The sequence below is a fragment of the Triticum dicoccoides genome, chromosome 7B (assembly GCF_002162155.2).
Source record: "Triticum dicoccoides isolate Atlit2015 ecotype Zavitan chromosome 7B, WEW_v2.0, whole genome shotgun sequence".
In the NCBI taxonomy this organism is placed as follows: Eukaryota; Viridiplantae; Streptophyta; class Magnoliopsida; order Poales; family Poaceae; genus Triticum; species Triticum dicoccoides.
In genome coordinates this window covers 49377682-49399957 of record NC_041393.1, presented here as the reverse complement: position 1 = coordinate 49399957, position 22276 = coordinate 49377682, and the positions used below count along the sequence as shown (strand labels likewise).

The following is a 22276-nucleotide window of genomic DNA, read 5'->3' as shown; positions in this document are numbered from 1 at the left end:
TGGGGAGTCTTTTCGGGGCGGGCGGGGTGGCGCACTGCCGGCCGCGGGCGGCGCGGGGCTGCTGTTTGGCCGGTGGTGGCTGGCGGCTCAGGGGGGTGGAGGTTGAAGATGAACCGCAGGCCCTTCATTTCGTATCCAATGGCTGCAAAATCGACTGACCAGAGATGAAAAAGTCAGTCGACCGATGTGTAGCCTCACCTTGCTAGTGCGTTCAGTTTCGACAGCAAAATTCAGTTTCGACAGTTAGGTTCAGTTTCGACAGTTAGGTTCAGTTTCGACAGTTAGGTTCACCTTACATCTAGCACTTTGTGGTTATGTATTTTACGTCATGTATTGGATATGCTATTATAATTCCACTCAGGTTAACGTTGTTCGTTGTCTCTCTTGTCCTGCTTCAGCCTTGGCGTCGTACAACTCACCGAAGCTGCTCCAACAACGAAACCCTCCATCACAGCGGAGCAGTACCTCGGGCTCCATCTCCAGACGCCTAAGATCTTCTTCCCCTCCTCCGATAGCAAAGTCAGCCGGAGCATCCTCACCGGCCAACCCAATCACGCTGAGATCAACATGGCTTCACCAAAGAGGTTGTACACTTGTTGCATCTCTTTTTTACTCTACATGTTATATATATTGTCCACTGAGCACACGGATTTGTTCCTTTAGTGTCTCCTTGAAAGAAAAAACGTAGGAATTTTAATTTTCACTGGTCCTCCTTTTCAAATTCCTATTCATGAAGCACAAGGCTAAGAGATAGTAGCATAATAGCATTATAACCGTACATTTTCTTGTGGTTTGACTTAATCTCACCATGCTTCTTTGCATCCTGTGATCTTCCAATTGTTGTGAATCAAACACCCAGATTGGCAGAAATCCTGTGTTTTTAAATTCTCTGTTTTGCACGTGCATTCCTATCCTATTCCTGTCTATTTCCTATCCCTGCATTGTTGGAATCCTCCAATTCAAACGAGCCCTTACAGAATTACTTCTCTTACAGATAGTTGTCAAAGAAAACCTTGCATGGTTTGTCCCGCTCCTGCTGCGCCGTCGTCCATCCCAGCTCAGCTGCTCCAACGACAGAAGGTTCTAGCACAGCAGGGATCCGGCCTCCAGACTGTCTTTCGCCGTCTCAGATCTTCTTCCCCGCCGCTGGCAGCCATGAAAACTGCATTACCATCATCAACCGAGAGATGACCTCGAGGACTACACGGGTCCGCAAGAGAGGCCGCACTCTTTCGTGTCTGCTTACGTTATGCATCGCTTAATATTACATGCTACTTTATCGTCCTGTTCACCCATTAGACTCTGAGTCAGCTCCAAACTAATGGTCAAACTTGAGTTTTTAAATGGTTGTGGGGTACATATCGGGGCCGCTATCAATAGTATCTATCTACTATCTGGTTAATCTCCGGTGTCTACTATGAGTTTCATGTTGGGTGGGAAACAAACAGTAAAGAAGCCATTATCTGTATTTATTAACTGAAGCCATTATCTGCCTGCTATTATTGGTTTTGGATCTATCCACAGGTTGCTACCATCACTCTGGATTTCTGCATGCACTCCTTACATAATCTCTCTATGTTTTATTTCTATGCATGACAATTATTGTAAACAATGGAACTGAACATGTAGAGCAAAAGAGACGAGTCTTGCATGGCAATATAATTTCATGCAAACGTCGCTCCATGGTAGGCGCAAAGGCAGCCCCCCTCCACGCATTTCGGATTGTAATCGAGAGGAAGATATCTGTTCTGAGGGGGATTCAGAAGGAGAAGATAACTCCTATTTACCCCCTGAGGTCTTCGCTCTAACTTGGCATGCTGATGTTGGTTATATCATGCATATGGTGTCTTGCATTGCTTACTTTATACATCAAATACGTCATCTGCTTAGTTTAGACATCCTTTGTGCGAATGTCATCTGTTTAGTTTATTCATCGTTTATGTGAATTATGCAACGCCACCTTGTTTAGCCAGGCATCATATATGTGAATTTTGCAATGCCATCCTGCTTAGCCAGTCATCTTATATGTAAATTATATCAGGACATACTTTTTTTTCGTTACATATTACATTTGTCAACAATGTTAGTACATTCAACTGCTCTTCGTGTGCATCAGCCATTTGACACGGTGATGGCAAATTCTGGAGTGAAAACAAGGTCTTCTGAGCAGACTATGCTATTTGGCGAAGCGCATATCTCGCTGGTTACGGATAGCTCCTCAGAGGAGGATTCAGAGACAGATGACCAGTCCTATCCCCCCCCCCCCCCGAGGTGTATGCTCTAACTTGGCAGGGTTATGTTGCTCATATCGTGCGTATGGTGTCTTGCATTGCTATGCCATTTGATTAGTTTAGACATGTTTTGTGTGAATGCCACATGTTCAATGTCTAATTACCATATATGTGAATTATGCATTGCCATCTTGTTGCAAGATATTATATATGTGAATTATACAATGCTATCTTGTTGCAAAGGCATTATATATGTGAATTATGCAATGCCATACTGTTTAGCCAATCATCATGTATGTGAATTATATCATGCTATCATTTTTTTGTATTACGTGTTCCATTTGTCGACAATGTTTGTATATTCAACTACTCTTCCTGTGCATCAACCATTTGAAGCGGTGATGGAAGTATCTAGAGTGAAAACAAGGTATTCAGAGCAGACAATGCTACCTGCTGAAGCAGACATCTTGCTGGCTACAGAGAGCTCCTCAGAGGAGGATTCAGAGACTGATGACCAGTCCTATTTCCCCCCTGAGGTCTATGCTCAAACTTGGCAGGGTTATATTACCCATGTCATGCATGTTGTCTTGCATTGCTTAGTTTTTACATCATATATAGATTGCCATCTGCTTACTTGCTTACTATCTACTACTACCTAAAAGAACCGTAAGGTTCCGTTTCCCCTCTTACGTCTTTAGTTTCGTCGATCCATCCTCGCTTCTTCCGGCCTCCTTCACTTCCCACCGATTTATTTTAGCATGTCCTGATTTTTCTCATCTCACCTCATCCACCTCCCCTCTCGCCTCATGCAAAGAAAGCATGCATCCACCTAGCGCTATCCTCCCCATCATGATCTGGCCACTGCCCCAACGATCGACATCGCATTCGGCGCCGCCCGTCCCCTCCCTCTCCCATCTCGCGCTTCTGTCTCCAATCTCCCGTCAGACGTGCTTGTGCCTCCCATCTCACATCGGCGACCACTCGCCAGCGACGCCCCGAGGCCATCGACGCGGGGAACGAAGGATTGGTTGCCGCCGTTCAGAGCTACTTCCTCGACGTCGTCAATGGGGGCTTTGGCAAGTGCTCCTGGCCTTCCTCTGCCGCCACTGGGCCTGCTGATTGGGACACCGTCGGATCCTCTGTTGCCAGCCCACGTCCCAGTCCTCCCCTTCCTCTCATAGTTCATCTAGCCCCTACATCCTCCCCTGATTCTCCAGGTTAGTCGCCAGGGACTCATAATTTGCAAGTTCCTGATTTCGAATTGTTTGTGTGTTGTTGTGTTGCAGACACTTCACGGATGAGATTTTCTCATGTTGTTCTTGCCTCCTCATGTGGTGCCACCTGCTCACATAGTGCAGCCTCCACACGCGAAGCCACCGATGTCGGAATCAGACGTGCCAGTCAATGTATCACATTCTCACGCCAAGCCCAAGGTCGTCTCGTTGCCCTGTTGCAAGAATTCCTACGTACAATATTAGTGTTCATATCAGTCTGCAGGTTCATGTGTATCTTTTCAGTATTCAAAATTAGGGAATTCAAGTGATACATATATTGTTTTGAATTTCGTTACTATGCCATGATCGGTTCAATTTATCCACCATTTAATGTTTTTAATTTTTTTGTTGTACAGTAGTTCCTTCTATGGAATTGCACTAATAATATTGTATTCAACTTCGTTAGTGTCCAGATGCAAGTTGATGAATGACTGTTCATTTTACTTGAGAAGAACTAATTAACATTTTCAAGAACAACTACTGGATTATAATTTTATAAGCCTTTGTACGGAATGCAAGCATACTCATCGATTAATGTTACATCGCCACACCAGCCAGCAGGAGCGGCAGCAACAACAGGGTGTTGTACATTGACCTGGAGGTTGTCCTGAGGGCCACGACACCGCCAGTGGAGATGTATCAGGTGAACAAGGAGGACGTGGGGACGAAGGTGGTGGTGTGGTAGATGGCGGAGGTGGACAAAATGAAAAATTGGTTCAAGAGGGGGGTGGTTGTCATCAACGACTGGGAGACGGAGCAAGTAGACAAGGCCTTTGCCTGGCTCCACAAGATTGAGGTGGGTATGCCTCAAGAAGAGCAAATACCTCTCTGTTTATTTTCATATTTTGCGTTTCATTTTCTATTGAAAAATACTTATACTTGCTTTGAGCATCATTTGCATATTCTTATATCTACGTGCAATGTAGCATCATCTTTCCTTGCAATCGGAGAAAAACATGAAGATTTAAATATTTTCAAGACAGAAAAGGCGTAGAGCCTTGCAAATTAACACAATGCCTAAATTTTAAAAATAATTTGTTTTGCAAGAATCACCACATTTACGAGTCTAAGTAAATCTTCGACCATTGATGCAATTGTTCTATGTATGATTTGCCATGATTATTTGGCAAACTATTTCTCTCCCCCGAAGAAGATAAAAATGAAAAGGAAGTTCATCATCCATATGTTCTTGCTCTAAGAAAAGGCTTGAAAGGAACTAATTCACTTTGGAATTTGTCTTAGTTTGAGCTTAATTAGCATCTTATCATGACTGCTTGCAATCAAGCGTAATCTTTTGTTTACATTCTTCCATTAACATTGTGTAGACATGACATGTCTCTACATGTATATAGAATTCCATCCCAAATTTTTGGATCACCTTTTTCACTAAAGCATGTGTTAACAATAATGTCTGCGCTGTATCAATACTATGATATGTAGTTTTCAAGATTCTAAATATTTTATTTGTCTTTTGTATGTGAACTTTTGACCAGTGGAAGATCCACCATAATGGTTCTTTACTAATAATTAGGTTAAGACTTTTGGTGGTGATTTTGGCATGGTGATAGGTTCACTTTGGAATTTGTCTCGCTTTGATGGGAGCTTGAATTCTTCACCACACTACGATTGATATTCCTGAAATTTGTGATCACAATGTGTGCTGCCATTGTCATGCAGCTCAGCCTAGGACTGAGCACGGATGATGCCACTTTGTATTGCTAAAAATTACAGGAAATGCAAGAAATAGAGTTACAGCAAGTGAGCAATGCACAGTTCCCAAATGTGTACCACATTGTTATCGAGATAATTATATGTTGTTGTATGGAGAGAATTTGAATGGGAGCGATTGCAGCATTGGGAGAAGGCACGCGATACATCCTGTTGGCACCCTCAAAAACGACTTTAGAGTCTAAGGTATAATGACAGGGAATAAGGCGTAGGATCGTTTCCTAGAAAATTCTATTCAGTTTACATGGTTTTCAACCATAGAGTTTCTTGTTTTATTTAAGGATTTTGACGCATGGATGTTCTGTCTTCCATTATACTTCCTTCGTTCCTAAATATAAGTCTTTTAGACATTCCGATACGGACTACATATACGGAGCAAAATGAGTAACTCTACACTCTAAAATGCGTTTATATAGATCCGTATGTAGTTTGTATTGAAATCTCTAAAAAGACTTATATTTACGAACGAAGGGAGTAATTTGCTGCTCCTCTTGTAATCTATGGGACTAGAAAAGAGTTGCTTGCTATTTTGCTTCCCTGATGACGCTTTCCCAACAAGCTTTATCACCATCGTTGGGCATGCACGTCATTAGCAACACAATACATGGTTCTCCAGGAACCATTTGCTTACTTAGTACTCCCTCCATTCCAACGGAGGGAGTAATACTTTTGTTCATATTATATGATGATATGTTTGATATGCTTTCCTTTTGTAATCATTGCACCGGCTGGGTGCGGATAACATTGGCCTTTACCTAATATATTGGCCTGACGGGTCAGTACAATGAATTTATTCCATTCCAGTGGCTGCAACTGCCTTGTTTTTGTTTTTTGCTTGCATCATGTGCATCCTCGAGTCCTAACATAACTCATGCTTACCCTGCAGTTATGTTCCCCTGTTGGAGAAATGGAATACAATCTTAGCTGCAAGTACATGTTGTACATATAGAAGAACAACAAGAGGCACTTGAAAAATCTCGTGTAATTGGTATTGTACTATGAAAAGGTACTCCCTGTGTAAATTTTTTAAAGACATTTTAGGTGACAACTTATAAAAGTTTGCAGAGGGGGTATATTCTATACCTACTTCGAATTGTACGCAATGATAACCCTTTCTTCAGAAAAACCCTTTCTGGTGTTTGTACCTTCAGTGTGAGTTATAACAATATATATTGTACCGTGCCATTCAATATTTATCACTACTTATGTTCCATATTCACCCGAAAACTTCTCTAAAGCTACTAAACTTTCTCGTGTTTTCTGAAGCTACCATGATTTGTTAAGGACGGTGATCAGTTTGGAATGAGGAGTTGAGATAGTGGTGAAGAAGATGAAGAAGAAGGGTTATTTATAACATGAAACAAGTTTAATGTGCTCTTAGAGATATACATGTTTACATGATTTGTTATGTCCCATTGCGACGCACGGGCAATTAACTAGTATAAATCATATATTTGAATTATATCATGCCATCATGTTTACATAGTACATACACATCATCTTTCTGAATTATGGCATGGCAACCCATTTAATAAAGACATCATATAGTTATATCATCTCATCCTATTTAGTGTTTACAGTAATCATATTTAGAATTATGGCATTCTATCCATGAATGTATGTGAATTATGGCATGCCAACCTATTTAATAAACACATTATATAGTTATGTCATGTCATCCTGTTTACATAGTCTCATATCATCATAATGTGAAATTGTGTCATGCTATCCTGTTTAGTTAGCCATCATATATGTGAAATTGTGTCATGCTATCTTGTTTGGTTAGACAACATAAATATGAATTATTTCATGCCCTCTTTTATTCCCCACTATCCATTGCACCTGTCTATCATACAATGTCTATACTTCCAATTACTTTTCTTGTTTATCAGCCATTTGAATTGGAGAGCGTGATGGCAGTATCTAAGGGAGTAACAACATGGTCTTCAGAAAAGATAGTGCTACTAGTTGATGCAGATAGAACCACGGTTGTACTTGCCCAAGGACCAGATCCACCACTCATAACCCAGACTCTCGCAGATTGTACCCCTACCCAGTTGGACAGAGAACCAGCTACACCCCTTCTAACCCCAACCCCGGCAGATAGTAACCCAGTTCCAGTTGACACAGCACCGTCTCCACCACAGAGCACCCAAACACGAGCGGTTAGTAAGGGAAATGCAGTTCCCAAAGCATGAGGACTACCACTCCGAATCCCAACTCAACGCTTAAAGGAGAAGAAGATTTGTTCTCAGGTCAGGTTCTGTAGCTATGGTTCATACTCCTTTGCTCTTGCATTACTGTATTTACTCATACCAACTATTTTCAAATTTGAAGGATGGAATTGAAACTCCAATGGTGCAACAGGTATGTTTTAAACCTGTTTCTTTAACTGGTTTGCTGTTGTAACCTGCTCTATGTTGATTTCAGTTTCAATTGAATAAACAGTTATGTTCTCATGTCATGCACATTACAAGTGCTGTTATTGCTCTATAGTTACCCACACTTATATTCTGTCTATTCTGCTTTGTCTTGAACAAATATTATTTGAACTGTGTCTCTATCTTGATTTGGCAACAAAAACTAGAATGATATAGACCATAAAGTGACCATGGTACATAGATATATGCTTGTTTCATGCTGTTATCCTTTCCACTTTACTACTGAACTCATTTACCAAAATGAGTTTCATATACAACATGGTAAACATGTGATGTGTCTGCTTGTTTCTCTTTTAGAATGCGGACAAAATATTGGAGAACAATACCACGTTATCCAATGGTAAAGGAAGTAATGCAGATAAGGTTCAAGATAGTGAGACATTCCTGTTGGTCTCCAAGAAAGCTGATAAAAACTATCTTGACGACAGTGAGGGAACCCAAAAGTCATGTCTTGATGTAGTGTTCGAGTTACTAGCCACTACTGCTGGCACAAGCTCTTCGAACTAGTTGTCTGAATCAGTTCATCTTCTTGAATCTCAACTTCAAGTTGAAAGACATTGATCAGATGTGCTGTGATAGGAAGATGAAGGACTGAGGAAGTCCCTGCAAAATTTAGATGCATATTTTCTGGTGCAACAGCAAGCGCTGGAGGATTTAAGCGCCAAATAAGAGAAAGTTAATAAGCTTGCTAAGCATCTTGCCAGCATTATGGGTACCCAGGATATTGTTTCTTGAGATCTTCTGAAGTGGTTTCAGTTCTGTATTTGTTTTGCTGCGGCGTTTATTTGCGCTGGTCGCCAACTTTGACAACCAGTATATGTGATATGATGCTTTGTTCCCTATATTTGCACTGGTGGCGAACTTTGATGCCCAGTAGATGTAATATGTGTAACAACCGTGATAGCCTAGCATAAGTTGTTTGCTTATTTATTTCCTTGTTGTCTTGTTTATTTGTTTGTTTGTAGTCAGTGTAGTTCTTTTTAAAACTAGGCCACAATAACCATGGGCTAATATTTACTGTAGTGACACTGGGCCTCCTACGGGCCGTAGAAACAATGGGCCTTCTACGGGCCGTAGAAACAGTAGGCCTTCTACGGGCCGTAGAAACAATGGGCCTTATACGGCCGTAGAAACAATGGGCCTTCTACGGTCCGTATCATCAATGGGCCTTATACGGGTCGTATGACCATAACGGGCCATCGTTAATAGGCCGTATTTGATGACGCTATGAAAATGGCCCAACATATTAACGGACCACAAACGGGCCGATGTAACCACAGGCTGAATTTGGCCCACAAGCAGAAAATGACAGTAACGGGCCGTAAGTAAACGAATGATGGAACTGAGCCCAAGAATAAATGGGCTCTGAGAAGGCCGAAAAATAACATTTGCTGGAAACGGCCCAACTGAATAACGGGCCCTTAATGGGTATAAAGTGATATACTGTTCATTACGGGCGAGTTTCACCACGGGCCGTTAATGGGTGTAAAGTGATACACTGTTCATTGCGGGCTAGTTTCACCACGGGCCGTTAATAGGCCAAGAGTTACATAGGGCTTCATATGGGCCGAAAGACGTCACGGGCCATACATGGGCCAGAAGTGAAAACAGGCTGGAATCATATTGGATGGCCCAGATGATGCTACTGGGCCTAATTCGGATAGGGCGTAACGGGCCTCGGGTTAGCGAGCTGTAAATGGGCTATATGCAAACAGGTCGTTAACAGGCTTTCCATGGGCCGGCCCGCCACCTTTTAACCAAGTCAAACGGGCCGGCCTTTTCACAGGAATGGGCCTCTATTGGGCCGTGCCACGTGTCGACGTATCATAGGCGCCTTCTGTCCAATGAGTGGATGACATCTGTCCCAATGGTGAGCCGACACGTGTTTCCTCTAGCCAATGATGATTTTACACGTGGAAAATCTCCATTGGTCGGGGTTGTTAACGAGTTATCGGATCCAAAACCCGACCCGATAGCTTAAGGGCATTCCGTTACGGTGGATGCCACGTGTCGGTCACCCTTGACAAAAGCACTTCTGTGACGCGGGATTTATCGTCATGGAAGTGGACACTTCTGTGATGATAATTTTGGTAATGTCATGGAACACTTCTACGACAGCACAGGTATGACTATCTTGATTCTGTCATAAATTTGTCATGGATGTACATGCATGACAAAAAACGCGACCTACTGTGACAAACACGTATCATCATGGAAGTGTATTTTTTTGTAGTGAGTATGCCTTGCAAACATGAAAACTTACCGGATTAGCTCGGTGTTTTGCGCTGAGCCCACGATCTTTGATCGTGGGCGGTGGTACCTTGCTGGCCTTGAAAAGCACCTTACATACGTCTTCGTGCATCATGTCAAAGAGCTCTAGCAGCATCTGGTGCTTGGCCGAGTCTAAGTCCCACAAATTACAAATCCGGCTCTGGCACGGAAGAATCCGGCAGAGGAGCATAACCTGGACCACATTGACAAGCTTGATCTTCTTGCTTATCATGTTCTGGACGCATGTCTGGAGCCCGGTCAGTTCTTCCTCTGAGCCACAGGCTAAGCCCTTCTCTTGCCAGGAGGTAAGCTACATGGGGACACTAGATCGCAATTCGGGGGTCGCCACCCAATTGGAGTCGCACGGCTAGGTGATATAGAACCACCCCGATTGCCACCCCTTTACGGTCTCCACAAAAGAGCCTTCGGGCCAGGTGACATTGGGCATCTTGCCCACCATGGCGCCCCCGCACTTCGCTTGTTCGCCGCTCACCACCTTGGGCTTCACATTGAAGGTCTTCAGCCATAGGCCGAAGTGAGGTGGGATGCAGAGGAATGCCTCGCACATGACAATAAATACCGAGATGTTGAGGATGGAGTTGGGGGCTAAATCGTGGAAGTCTAGCCCGTAATAGAACATCAGTCCACGGATGAACGGGTGGAGGGGGAATCCCAGCCCGCGCATGAAGTGGGTAAGGAACACTACCTTTTCCTGGGGCTCCGGGGTGGGGATGATCTGCCCGTGGGCCGAAAGCCGATGAGCGATGTCTTTGGCCAAGTACCCAGCCTCCCGGAGCTTCTTGATGTCCTCCTTCTTGACGGAGGAGGCCATCCACTTGCCTCCCTCTCCGGATCCGGACATGTTCAAAATGCTTTTTGGGCGGAGAAGGCGAGCGCTTGGGCGTTAGGGCTCGAGAATGGATGAGCAGAGGAAGGAGATGGCGTGGGTGAAAGAGGGGAATCCTTATCCCTTTATGAAGGCAGTTAAATCTTGTGCCTCCCCACTTGTCCCAAAACTCGCTTATTCCCCAAGCGCCGCGCAATTGGCGCGGTTGGGTTACCCATACCCGTATTGATGAGAATCCCGTGATAAGGGGACACGATCTCTGCTTCGATAAGACGTGCCAATGTAACCGCACCTCGAAATACGGAACGGTAGGCTAAGAAACGGTTCGAATAATGACCGGGCAGTGGCGTGATGTCACGCTACAAAAAATTGACAACGTATTGGACTCGTGGAATATTATACTCTCTACGGTTGTATGTGGAATTTGTTTTGTAGAGCCGGACATGATTCTTGTGTTCAAGATCTACTTTGGAGTATTCGGAGAAGGAACCCGCCTTGCAATGCTAAAGACAATCTGCGCGCCGGACTCATCGTCATTGAAGCCTAGTTCAGGGGCTACTGAGGGAGTCCTGGATTAAGGGGTCCTCAGACAGCCGGACTTTATGCATATGCCGGACTGTTGGACTATGAAGATACAAGATAGAAGACTTCGTCCCGTGTCCGGATGGGACTCTCCTTTGCGTGGAAGGCAAGCTTGGCGATTCGGATATGAAGATTTCCTTCTCTGTAACTGACTCTGTGTAACCCTAGCCCCCTCCGGTGTCTATATAAACTGGAGGGTTTAGTCCGTAGGACGAGGACAATCATAATCACAGGCTAGCTTCTAGGGTTTAGCCTCTACGATCTCGTGGTAGATCAACTCTTGTAACACTCATATCATCAAGATCAATCAAGCATGAAGTAGGTTATTACCTCCATCGAGAGGGTCTGAACCTGGGTAAACATCGTGTCGCCCGCCTCCTATTACCGTTGGCCTTAGACGCACAGTTCGGGACCCCCTACCCAGGATCTGCCGGTTTTGACACCGACAGTGAGCCCATGACTTGATCATAAGTTCTTTTGTGGTTGGCTTCAGTCGCGTCCATATCCACCTCCTCCTGTTCCCGCATACCCTCCTCGCCCTGTTTAGCGTCGGCAGTAGATTTGTGTTCATGGTTTCTTGCTCTCTAAATCCTGCTCCTGCGTCGGGTCCCCTAAGCTGTTGTCGCCGGCGCACGGAGGTTTTTGAATACCAGGGCAGAGGAAGGATGAACCCCATCTCCGTGCTCCTTGAATTCGTGCCCATCATGCCGCAAACCTGGCACCAATCCAGTAAGCGCTCGTTTTTGATCTTGACTAGCCGAGCAAGGTCCCATGCAGCATGTTCCGGAAAAACCAATACGTGCTGAAGCCCTTATCCATATGGACTCGGGCCAAAATCTTCCAGCGGAGCGCCTCCTCCGCCGGCGCATCATCATCCTCGAAGATCACGTCATCAAGATCATCCTCCTTCAGAGCCAGTTCCTTCATCAATTCTTCCAAGTTGCCTTTCCCTTTGTGGCCTGAACCCGACGAACTTCCGTTCGCCATGCGTGCCAGCCTCCAAGGGTAGATCGATCTCCGTGCCTATGGCGACAAGTAAACCCTAAGCCCCTCCGAGAGCTCAGCCCGCATCCAGGTTGGGCGCCCTAGCCGCGGATCTCACCCCAGATCAAGGGGAAAGAAGGTAGATTCTCAACGTCGCCAATGGCGGCGAGAGGAGAGTAAACCCTAGCTAGAGGGAAAATAGATTGATGGAGCCACCCATAAACAGCTCAAAAGGCTGAAAAGCACACGGACCGGCACGGCATGGCCCGTTTAAAACCCGCCACGGGCTGTGCCGGGCCAGGCCCGTTTAGGTGCGTGCCATGCCCGGGCCGGCCTGTTAGCCACCTATCTACTCCACAGTCCACAGTCTCCCCTAAAAAAATCTACTCCACAGTCCACACCCCCACACCACATCCAGTAGACGACGGCATGGCCCGCCGCCGCCGCCGCGCTCGCCCTGCCTCGCCACCGGCGGCGCTGGAAGACGAAGACCTCCTACGGAAGATTTTCCTCCTCCTCCCGCCTCAGCCCTCCTCCCTTCCCCGCATGTCCGCCGTCTGCAAGCAATGGCGCGGCGTCGTCACCGACCCCCGATTCCTCCGCGGCTTCCGCGACCACCACCAGAAACCTCCACTCCTCGGCCTCGTCATGGGATACAACGGGCAGCCGTTCTTCAGGTCCAGCCTCAGCTCTCCAGATCTCATTCCGCACGAGCGTTTCTTTCCTCCAGACATCCTCAACCTCTACATGGAGTTGGTGGGCTGCCGCCATGGACGCGTCCTCTTCTTCGACCGGGGGCTGCTTGAGTTCATGGTGTGGGACCCCGCCACCGGATGCCGCCGCAGCGTGGCCGTCCCACCAATGTTCGACGACAAGGAGATTGTCGTCTTCAACGGCGCCGTGCTTTGCGCTGACGGCGATGAGGGTTACGTCCATGGGGATTGCCACTCGAGCCCCTTTCAGGTGATTTTGATAGGTATCCACAGAGACAATAACCGAGCGTTCGCCTCGGTCTACTCATCGGAGGCCGGAACATGGGGCGAGCTCATCTCAACAGCAGCCATTCGTTATATGTATGACCTGAGCCGTCCCGGTACCATTGTTGGGGATTCTGTCTATTGGGTGTTTGATGACCATGAGGATGGCATACTCAGATATGATTTAGATGGGCACAGCCTTGCTAATATCGAGATGCCAGATTTGGAGTATTATAGCCGCCCGAGCAGCTTTAAGATCTTGCGGACAGATGATGACAGTATTGGCCTTGCAATCTTGGAGTGCCAAAAATTCCAAATGTGGGAGAGGAAGGTTGGTCCTGATGGTGTTGCCGGATGGATGCTGCAGAAGACCTTTCAGATAAACATGATCCTTGGTTTGGGGCCTATGGGAGGAAGGGATAATCTGATGTTGGGGTATGATGAAGATGATCATGAAATTTATGTAAGGACAGATATTGGTGTCTGCATCATCCAACTTGAGACAATGCAGTTCAGGAATCTTGGCGAAGATAATTTCACGACCACCGAATATTATCCCTACAAAAGTTTCTATACTGCAGGTATTTCACTCTACATTTCCTGAAAACAGAATCATGGAAATGACCAAATTTTTTTTGAGGTACGACCAAATTATTTTTTGCACTTGGTTGCTGGAGTACCTCTATTGTGGCCAAGAAGTGTTTGTTAACTGATTAACTTTACTTTATTGTGGCACTTGAATATTGTCATCTTCGGAGCGAGAAAGCAGTTTTAAGTAATTTATTCTATGACCTTGTGCATAAAACCATTACAGAATCTGGCAAAATCGTGAAAATACATACAAAGCTTATTGCTCTCTTTCTATACATACATTATACAGTGGTTGTGTCCATTCGTATGTAGCAATATTACATATCTTTTGAGGATGGGCTGCATATGACAGATGTAAATTTGCAAGATACAGCCTAAAATTAAGTTTAAACTCTGATGGTCTGATATTACAAATAAGCAATTTAGTGTGCTGTTTGGCCCATTTTGAAGCATAAAGTTAGTAATATTCTTCATTCAATTTGTTTCTATGATATAGTTTTAATCTCTAGAAGTCTTGCTATTAATCATACATCTGTAATACAAATAAACTTTTATGTAATTATTAGCTCTCTTTTATCTTCTGTTGAAGAGACCTGCTGCAAGTCTTAACTGTAAGCCTTTCGGCGTTCATATCTTAGATAATTCTTTCTGACGTTGACCTTTTCAATTGTTCAATCTGGTCTAAATGTTTGTGTCTTCCTGTCATTATCCAAAGAGGCTCATTTATTTTTATTGGCATTTTCTGTTTCTCAGTTGTCCAATCTCGTGTGCCTTCTGTCATTTTCACATCTTTCATATCTTGTGGTGTTTGAATGTTCATCCTGCGGACAGATTACTGACTTAGTGTGTGTGAGTAAAAAGTGTAACCAGCCGGCTACTGCTGGTTTTCGGCCATACCTGTTGGTAACTTTTTTTTTTAAATCTGATGTTTGTGTTATTTTGAGCTAGTTTTCGTTATTTAATGTACGTAATGCATAAGATACAAACAATGATTAAATTTACTAGCACATGGGTTCACATCCCATGACTCATGGCCTTACAATGTCACACCATTAGTGTTTTGGTATCATATATGTACAAAGCTTCTCACCTATTCACACTCAGACTCAAGATTCTGAGGTCTGAGTTCATCCTCTTGGCAGTCTTCCCTCGTCGCTTCCTTTTCCATTTTCAATCTGACATCAGTTCTCCCTGCTAGTGAGTGACTTGTCAGCATGCGAAAGAAGAGTTGGTGGCATCCCCAGACCTCTAGCGAAGGATGTCAGCATCATGTCTCCTGCTTCAAGGGGAGTAGGAGTGGCAGGAGACGTTGTTGCAGGTGCCTTGACTGGAACCGTAGCGGAAGGAGGTAAGATACATGTATCTTGATTTGTGTGTCTATAACCAGTTAGACATTGGCCATTTGGGACTTGGAGTATATCAATTAATAGCAGATTTGCGGGTTTGCATTACCAATATTCTTAATGTAAAATGCTTGCACCTGCTGCCCTGCACGTTTGTTAATAACTCATTTCATGGAAAGTTTGCAAAAAAACTGCATGTGCAGCCATGACATGTGGTTGAATCATTTATTCTTGTCGCCCCACAGATACGTTAGACAAGACACACAACAGAGTTCAAGGAATCGATACAGGTCTTATGCCAAGCCGGGTACTGACACAAACTCGAATCGATGTAATATTCAAGAAAGAGATGGAGACAAGATCAAAACTCAGCAAAGCTTGGGCAAAATGGTTTCGCAGCAATGGTGTTCCAGAAAGTAAAGCAGACTGCCCACACTTCCGCAGCGCGATGAAGTTAACACAGCAGCTAGGTAACCGATTGCCTGTTCCTACAGGCGATGAGCTAGGTGACATAAATCTGGACGCCGAGGAAGAACTTCCTTAAGTAGACGCGAATGTTAACCACTTGTCCATGGGCTGATGACTCATGCCTTTTTGTCCTAAGTGTGTAGGGTTAGTTAAGTACTGCCTCATGAACTGTGCTTAGTTCTTCTGAGCCTTGGTTGTTTATGAACTTCTATCTGGTGATGTTGAGTTGGTGATGCACCATTTTGCTAGTTTCGTCAAGTTTGGTGGAAGGAACAGCTTTATTGTCAACCAAGTACAAGTAGGTATTCGTAATTTCGTTTTTATTTGGATCTTCTTGTGGGTGATGAAGCTATTGGTTATTGCGCTTGTCTGGTCACTTGATTGTTGAATGTCACTGGGCGCTGGCGGTATGCGAATTATCATGTGAAATATTTGTTGTTACATCGTCTGGGAAGTTCTGGAATCTTGATAGATTCTGATTTAAGCTTCAGATTTATGTTCTTATCTTCTTTCAGTCCCAGTGTGTCTTCCTGTACCGGAGATACTATATATAAACTACGACAAAGTAATCATTTTCTGTATACAATGCCATTCGGTGTTCTCTCTTTCATTGTACGATATATATTATATAGATTGGAACAACTTGTTGCACAGAAGGGAAATGTCAACCGGCTAATGATATAACATTATCATGTAGAAGTTTTATTGGATTTTATGTGAATAATATAGACAAATGGATAGTGGATTTATGTGAATAATAAATACTCCCATCAATTTAATGTTGTGTTTATGTGTTCGGAACCGTAGGCACATTTATCATTTTCCAAGCACCAGCTTTTGAGTTAAGGTACAGTTTCCACTTTTGCCAATTTTAGGTACACATTGTGAAGTTGATTATACCAAATATTGCTGTTCTGGCTATCAGCAAAAAACTTGTGTTCATGATCATTCAGGCATACTATTGACATGTATTTTAGACAAATCTCTAGCAGGATGGAGATTCCGCAACACTAAAGCTATGAAATTTCTTAAATTACCATGGCATAAGCTGTAATTAGTAGTTTCCTTGTGATCTATAAGATCATCATGTACACCAGCCTCTTGTGATTTGATATATACGAGAACAAAAAATCAAACTTAACATCTTCCTTTGCTATATATGCCAGTTTATCCAAATCTAACTTTAATTTTCTTGCTTCTATATATTTACATAAATCTTCTATTATATAATTAAAACAAGAGTCAAACAAGACATCACGTTCGTCCACATATACTAAATTATCTTAAGCATCAATTTTATAAATTAACGGTTAAGATTTAATAGATATAACGTTACATACAAATATAGGTGCGTACAACAATTGGGCATGGCATGTAAGAATAGTTCGTCACATCTTCCGTCAAGGATGCCGGCTCCCATAAAAAAAAAAAGAACGGCTTCCAAACTACGAAAAGGGCACGGCCATTGCCAAAAAAAGGTCACGGCGGCCAAGTATAAAGAGTCCGAGTGCCCCGCTGCCAGCTCCAGTAAAAAAACACGGTTGCCGAGCAACTAATTAAAGAAGTCAAGAAAAAGGAAAGGCAGGGCTGCCAACCACGTATAGAAAGTCCGTATTTCCGGCTGTCACAAGGAAAAAAGGTGCATATTTCAACCTGCAAAAAAACAAGAAAATATTTAGGGCTTAAGGTTTAGGGTGCCCCGCTGCCAGCTCCAGTAAAAAAACACGGCTGCCGAGCAACTAATTAAAAAAGTCAAGAAAAAGGAAGGGCAGGGCTGCCAACCACGTATAAAAAGTCCGTATTTCCGGCTGCCACAAGGAAAAAAGGTGCATATTTCAACCTGCAAAAAAAACAAGAAAATATTTCTCCTGGCAAACAATACGTGTAAACTATTACTAGAAAAATAGAAAAGAAAGTTATGTACACCAATAATGTTGTACAAATAAACTATTACTAGACACGTTCGGGAGGAGACGTTTTCGTCGACGAGGTGCCTACGATGACTTCGTAAATTTCAAGATAATATGCCGGCACAGCCTTTCGGAGGTGCTCATAAGGATAAGATGTGCATGTGTGCTTTCATAGGGGTGAGCGTATGCGTTTGTATATGAGTGCTTACGTCTGTATTGTGTTAAAATAAAAAGACACGTTATGTAGACCTAGAACCAATTGATTGGATGCACAAGAAAGGAAGCGTTTTTTAAGCCCGCGTGAGGATGACTTACGCCATCGCCGCCTCGACTACATCATATTGCTCGGGTGCCTCGACCCCTTCCCACAGGGGAGGCCACGCCCAAGAGCAGAGATACAAGGAGCACGTGAAGTGATAATTCGCTGAGGAAAAATCCAAGGATGCGCCTTCACCCACCCCAGCAGCAACGAAACAGCAAAATCATAAAGCCATGCTTTGGCATCAATTCCGCTGATCTCATGTAAGGTCTAGGCGTCCACTAGCGCGTTCTCTTTTTCTGGTCAGATTTGTCCGATGATAGGATCTAAAAAGGGCAACCGAAAAAAATTGTCCATGGATAAGCGATGGTTAGATATACTCCGATCCTCCTGGTGCAAACACCGGCGATACCGCGTAGACACTTGTATGCCGCTCTATCCAAGTTCCCGGTCAATACTAAATCAATGAGCCTCGCTTTCTTTTTTCTTTTTTTTTCTTTAATATGGTTGTCAGTAACCAAATAATATTTGCCAACTGAAAAGGTGGCGTTGTGGCCTAGAACCAGAGACCATGAATCTCATTATCATTTAGAATTCGTAAAATCTCACTCTAGATGGTACAAATTAGACCCATGGTCTCATGAAGCTTGCTTAGGCAATGTCCTTCTCTCAAACAATCAGGACTCCGTTTTCCTGCATGTACATGTGCGCATGTCATGTTTGATGAAATAAACGGGAATTGAGCTTACGATCTTATATGTTTATCACCATATGCTTCATATTACAATTTGGTAAGTTGAGCTGATGATCTTCTATGTTTAGCGAGGTATATTCGCTCATAGGCAAACCTTACTTAGACTACCGAATTTGTTTTTTTCTCCCTTGAATTTGTTTTTCATAAAATTCAAACCTAACATGTTCATAGCATGTCTACTAATATGCTTATGTTATCTATTTTTATCCCGCATGTTCTCAAGCTACAACTAGATCGAGTGTTAATATGTTATGCTTACCCATTAAACACTAACTACACTTTTTCCATTCTCCCTATGGACATGGCTATTATTTGCTGGCAAGAACCACGATGATTGACCACAAAGAAAATAGTAGAATAACAACCGGTTAGATACAAGCTATTTCCGTAGTTAGTGTTACTTCAGAAGATGTACATGCTACTATTATTGCTTCATGTTACAAGTCATAAGCCAAGTAACACATATCTGTACTGAGGTATTTATCATACATCCCAAAATTTCGGTTTCTCACATTACAACTAGGTATTAGTTTGTCTATAGATGTTCACAAAGAAACCCACTCTTCTCTTTTTATTATCTTCTCTTTCATGATGCTATACTTACTATTCCAATTTTGTAAAGAGGTTTGCATCACACATGAAAGCAGTTAAACAATCCCCTACAAGATTTTTCTTTCTTTCTGAAAATTAGCTCTAATCCCATCAAATTCGGCGCACCAAATCTCTTCGATTCCACTTCAAACATATTTAACTTATATAAGACTTCTACTTTAATTTTGTAACCGTCTGAGCTTCAGGTTAGAGATGCATTTGGAGATAAACAATTTGCCAATTTGTGTATAATGTTTTTGTAAAAACCAGATAATTATTGTGTTTGTGATCTCTAATGTGTACTATGGAAGAACTATTTTTCTCCCATAAATAAATTTTGCAACAAATGTGCAAATGAACCATTCTTAATTTCGTGAGCCGAGTTCAACATAATAGACCTATAACATCGCAGTTAATTGGAATTATGTAGATAAAGATGGCAGGTTTACTTTAAATATGGGAATTGGAATAATAAAAATCCATTACATTCTTCAAGTTTACAAATAGCTAGATTTGAGAAAATATAAACTTGAAAAAAAATCTTAAACAAAAGTACAATACAATAATATGAACCGTTTAATGAGTAGGACATATAAAGCAGATTGTACTTCAGTTCCACTGGAGGGCTAATGAAATGGTAAATATGAACAAACCAACATATATGTGCAAGTACCAAATTAGATGCAAGCATGCATGAAGAACTGAAGAAAAGGCAACTAAAAAATTGCAAAGGTATGCATGACATGGGCTAGAAGGACAGCGGATCTATTCCTGTGCGAAACGTGTACTGAGTTGTCTCCTACCAAGGAAACACAATTATGTTTATTCTCCTGAGATAAGTATGCAAGAACATCTAAGTTGTGCTGAATGAAAAATGCTATGGAGGAGTGAATGAAAGGTGGGTGTTCCCAAAACCACTATTTTTTTTGAAGGAAGTTTGTACACATCGTGGTGGTACAAGATATATGAATCCCCAATGATTTGGCTAGGTGTATGAGTATGCTCCACCCATACCAATTTCTCACTCATACTTATATTGCAATATGTGGCAAAGGAAAAATAGGAAAAACAACATGAGCATGATGAAATACGACGAACAAGAGTGATAGAGAGAATATTTCAGCAAAATGTGTTACGAAAAATATATAAAGCATCTAATAATACATTTTGTTGTGTTAACTTAAAACTACGAAAGTAAACTAACAATAACATATACACGGCAGAGAGAACGACACATGATGATGCACGGGAAAAGTTTTAGTAATTTTACATATTATATAGTAATAATTGCACATCCTATTCAATAACGTCCAACATTATTTGATGACACTATCTATCAAGGACATCTCCCAATCAAGTATAAACTATCGATCCTTCTATTTAGTAAGCATAGGACACTGGGGGTACTAGAAGTGCAAGATGAAAAGCTGGAGACCTAATAGAAGTCCATGGCCTTACATGCAAGCCATGACTTTAGCAGCATTTGTAATTGGTAATAAATATTTACCCTAAATGAAAATATTTCTAACAACTGCAATCATGTTACAAGACGTAGGCCTCCACTATAATGATATGTCACAATGAGACCAATTTTGCAAAGAAAAAAATGTATAAAATCACAATATGAAATCTAGCCGCGCAAATGCGCGGGCCACACCGCTAGTTCCTATTATCTTAGGGCATGTACAGTGGTTGATAAGACAGTGTTATTTTTAAGGCTTGCATGTAATTTAGAGATGACAATAAAAGGATGTCTACAATGAGTTATCTCTTAGTCTTATCTTTAATAACTAGCAATTCCTGAAAACGTGGTGAGAAATATTGTGCTAAGAGATCATCTCTTCAATAAGAGAAGACAAGCCTTTTCTTATGATTTCTCTCTCCTCCACCTCAGCATTTAGTCTATGTGGCACTTCTAAGATAGCATCATTGTACATGCCTTTATTGTCCAAATAGATGGACGCGGCAACACTCACCACCCATGATCTAGTACTCCCTCCGTTTCATAATGTAGTGTCTATAGATTTTTACAAAAGTCAAACATTACAAACTTTGACCATGTATATAGAGAAAAGTAGGTACATCTAGAATATCAAATGCATCTCATTGGATACATCGTGAGTGATATTTTCAAAATATACATGTTTGGTATTGTAGATGTAGACAATTTTCTCTATACACTTGGTCAAAGTTGGCAAAGTTTGACTTTTACAAAAATCTATAGGCACTACATTATGGAATTGAGGGAGTAACATTTATGGGTAGTGTGCTTTCAAAAAATCAAGACATTGACTACAAGTGAAATCTTTGTGCGTTTGCTGCAGAGCCTAATCCACTAATGTGATCACCTGTGTGCGTAAGGAAAACGAATGCAAAGGAGATGAGAGCACTATCTAATACAGAGAGCAAGGGAGTGGTGTACCTGAACGCCAAAACTTCAAGACGACAATCGCATGCTTATAATCGTTTTTCTCATTCCAGAGGCGTCCTCATGGAGCCTACTTACACACGCAACAATGATCTATAAAAACCTACACACGCAACTGTTTCAGTTTCATGTATGACCGTGGGTAGTTGCCTTGTGCTTCAGTATTGCTTTAGACACTACTAGGAAAAGGGCTATAGATGATATGGCCACTAATGGTGCATCAGACATGTGATACGTCAATACTATATACTAATGGCGCATCATGTGTCGGTGCGTCATTAGTAATATATTACTAATGGCGCACCTGGTGTGTGGTGCGCCATTAATAGTTTTGAAAAAAAAATAAAAAAAATTTATTACTAATGGCGCACCGTGGTATAGTGCGCCATTACTAGTTGACATAGTAATGACCCACCACACCCACCGTGCGCCATTAGTAGTTTTGAAAAAAAAAATAAAAAAAATTGTTAGTAATGCCGAGCCCCACCTCCCCTCGCCCCGTCGCCCCCCTCCCCTTGCCGCCCCCTTGCCCCACCTCACCTCGCCCCGTCGCCCCACCGTCCCAACCACCCGCCACCGCCCCCTGGGCCCACCGCC

At 42.7% G+C, this 22276-nt stretch overlaps 1 protein-coding gene across 1 annotated transcript; it reads left to right on the top strand.

The window, feature by feature from the left end:
• The first annotated feature begins 12762 nt into the window (after nucleotides 1–12762).
• LOC119340312 lies at nucleotides 12763–16058 on the top strand. The gene is made up of 3 exons (XM_037612214.1): nucleotides 12763–13916; nucleotides 15125–15274; nucleotides 15515–16058. Exons 1-3 carry the CDS (start codon nucleotides 12788–12790, stop codon nucleotides 15811–15813), a joined length of 1578 nt encoding a protein of 525 aa, XP_037468111.1. The 5' UTR covers nucleotides 12763–12787; the 3' UTR covers nucleotides 15814–16058.
• Nucleotides 16059–22276: the final 6218 nt, after the last annotated feature.

Excerpts from the sequence above, each read along its gene's own strand:
- LOC119340312 (XM_037612214.1), top strand. The coding sequence starts at position 12,788 with ATGGCCCGCCGCCGCCGCCGCGCTCGCCCTGCCTCGCCACCGGCGGCG. Across the intron at positions 13,917-15,124 it reads CAAAAGTTTCTATACTGCAG|TGAGTGACTTGTCAGCATGC; the intron begins GTATTTCACTCT and ends TCTCCCTGCTAG. Across the intron at positions 15,275-15,514 it reads TGGAACCGTAGCGGAAGGAG|ATACGTTAGACAAGACACAC; the intron begins GTAAGATACATG and ends GTCGCCCCACAG.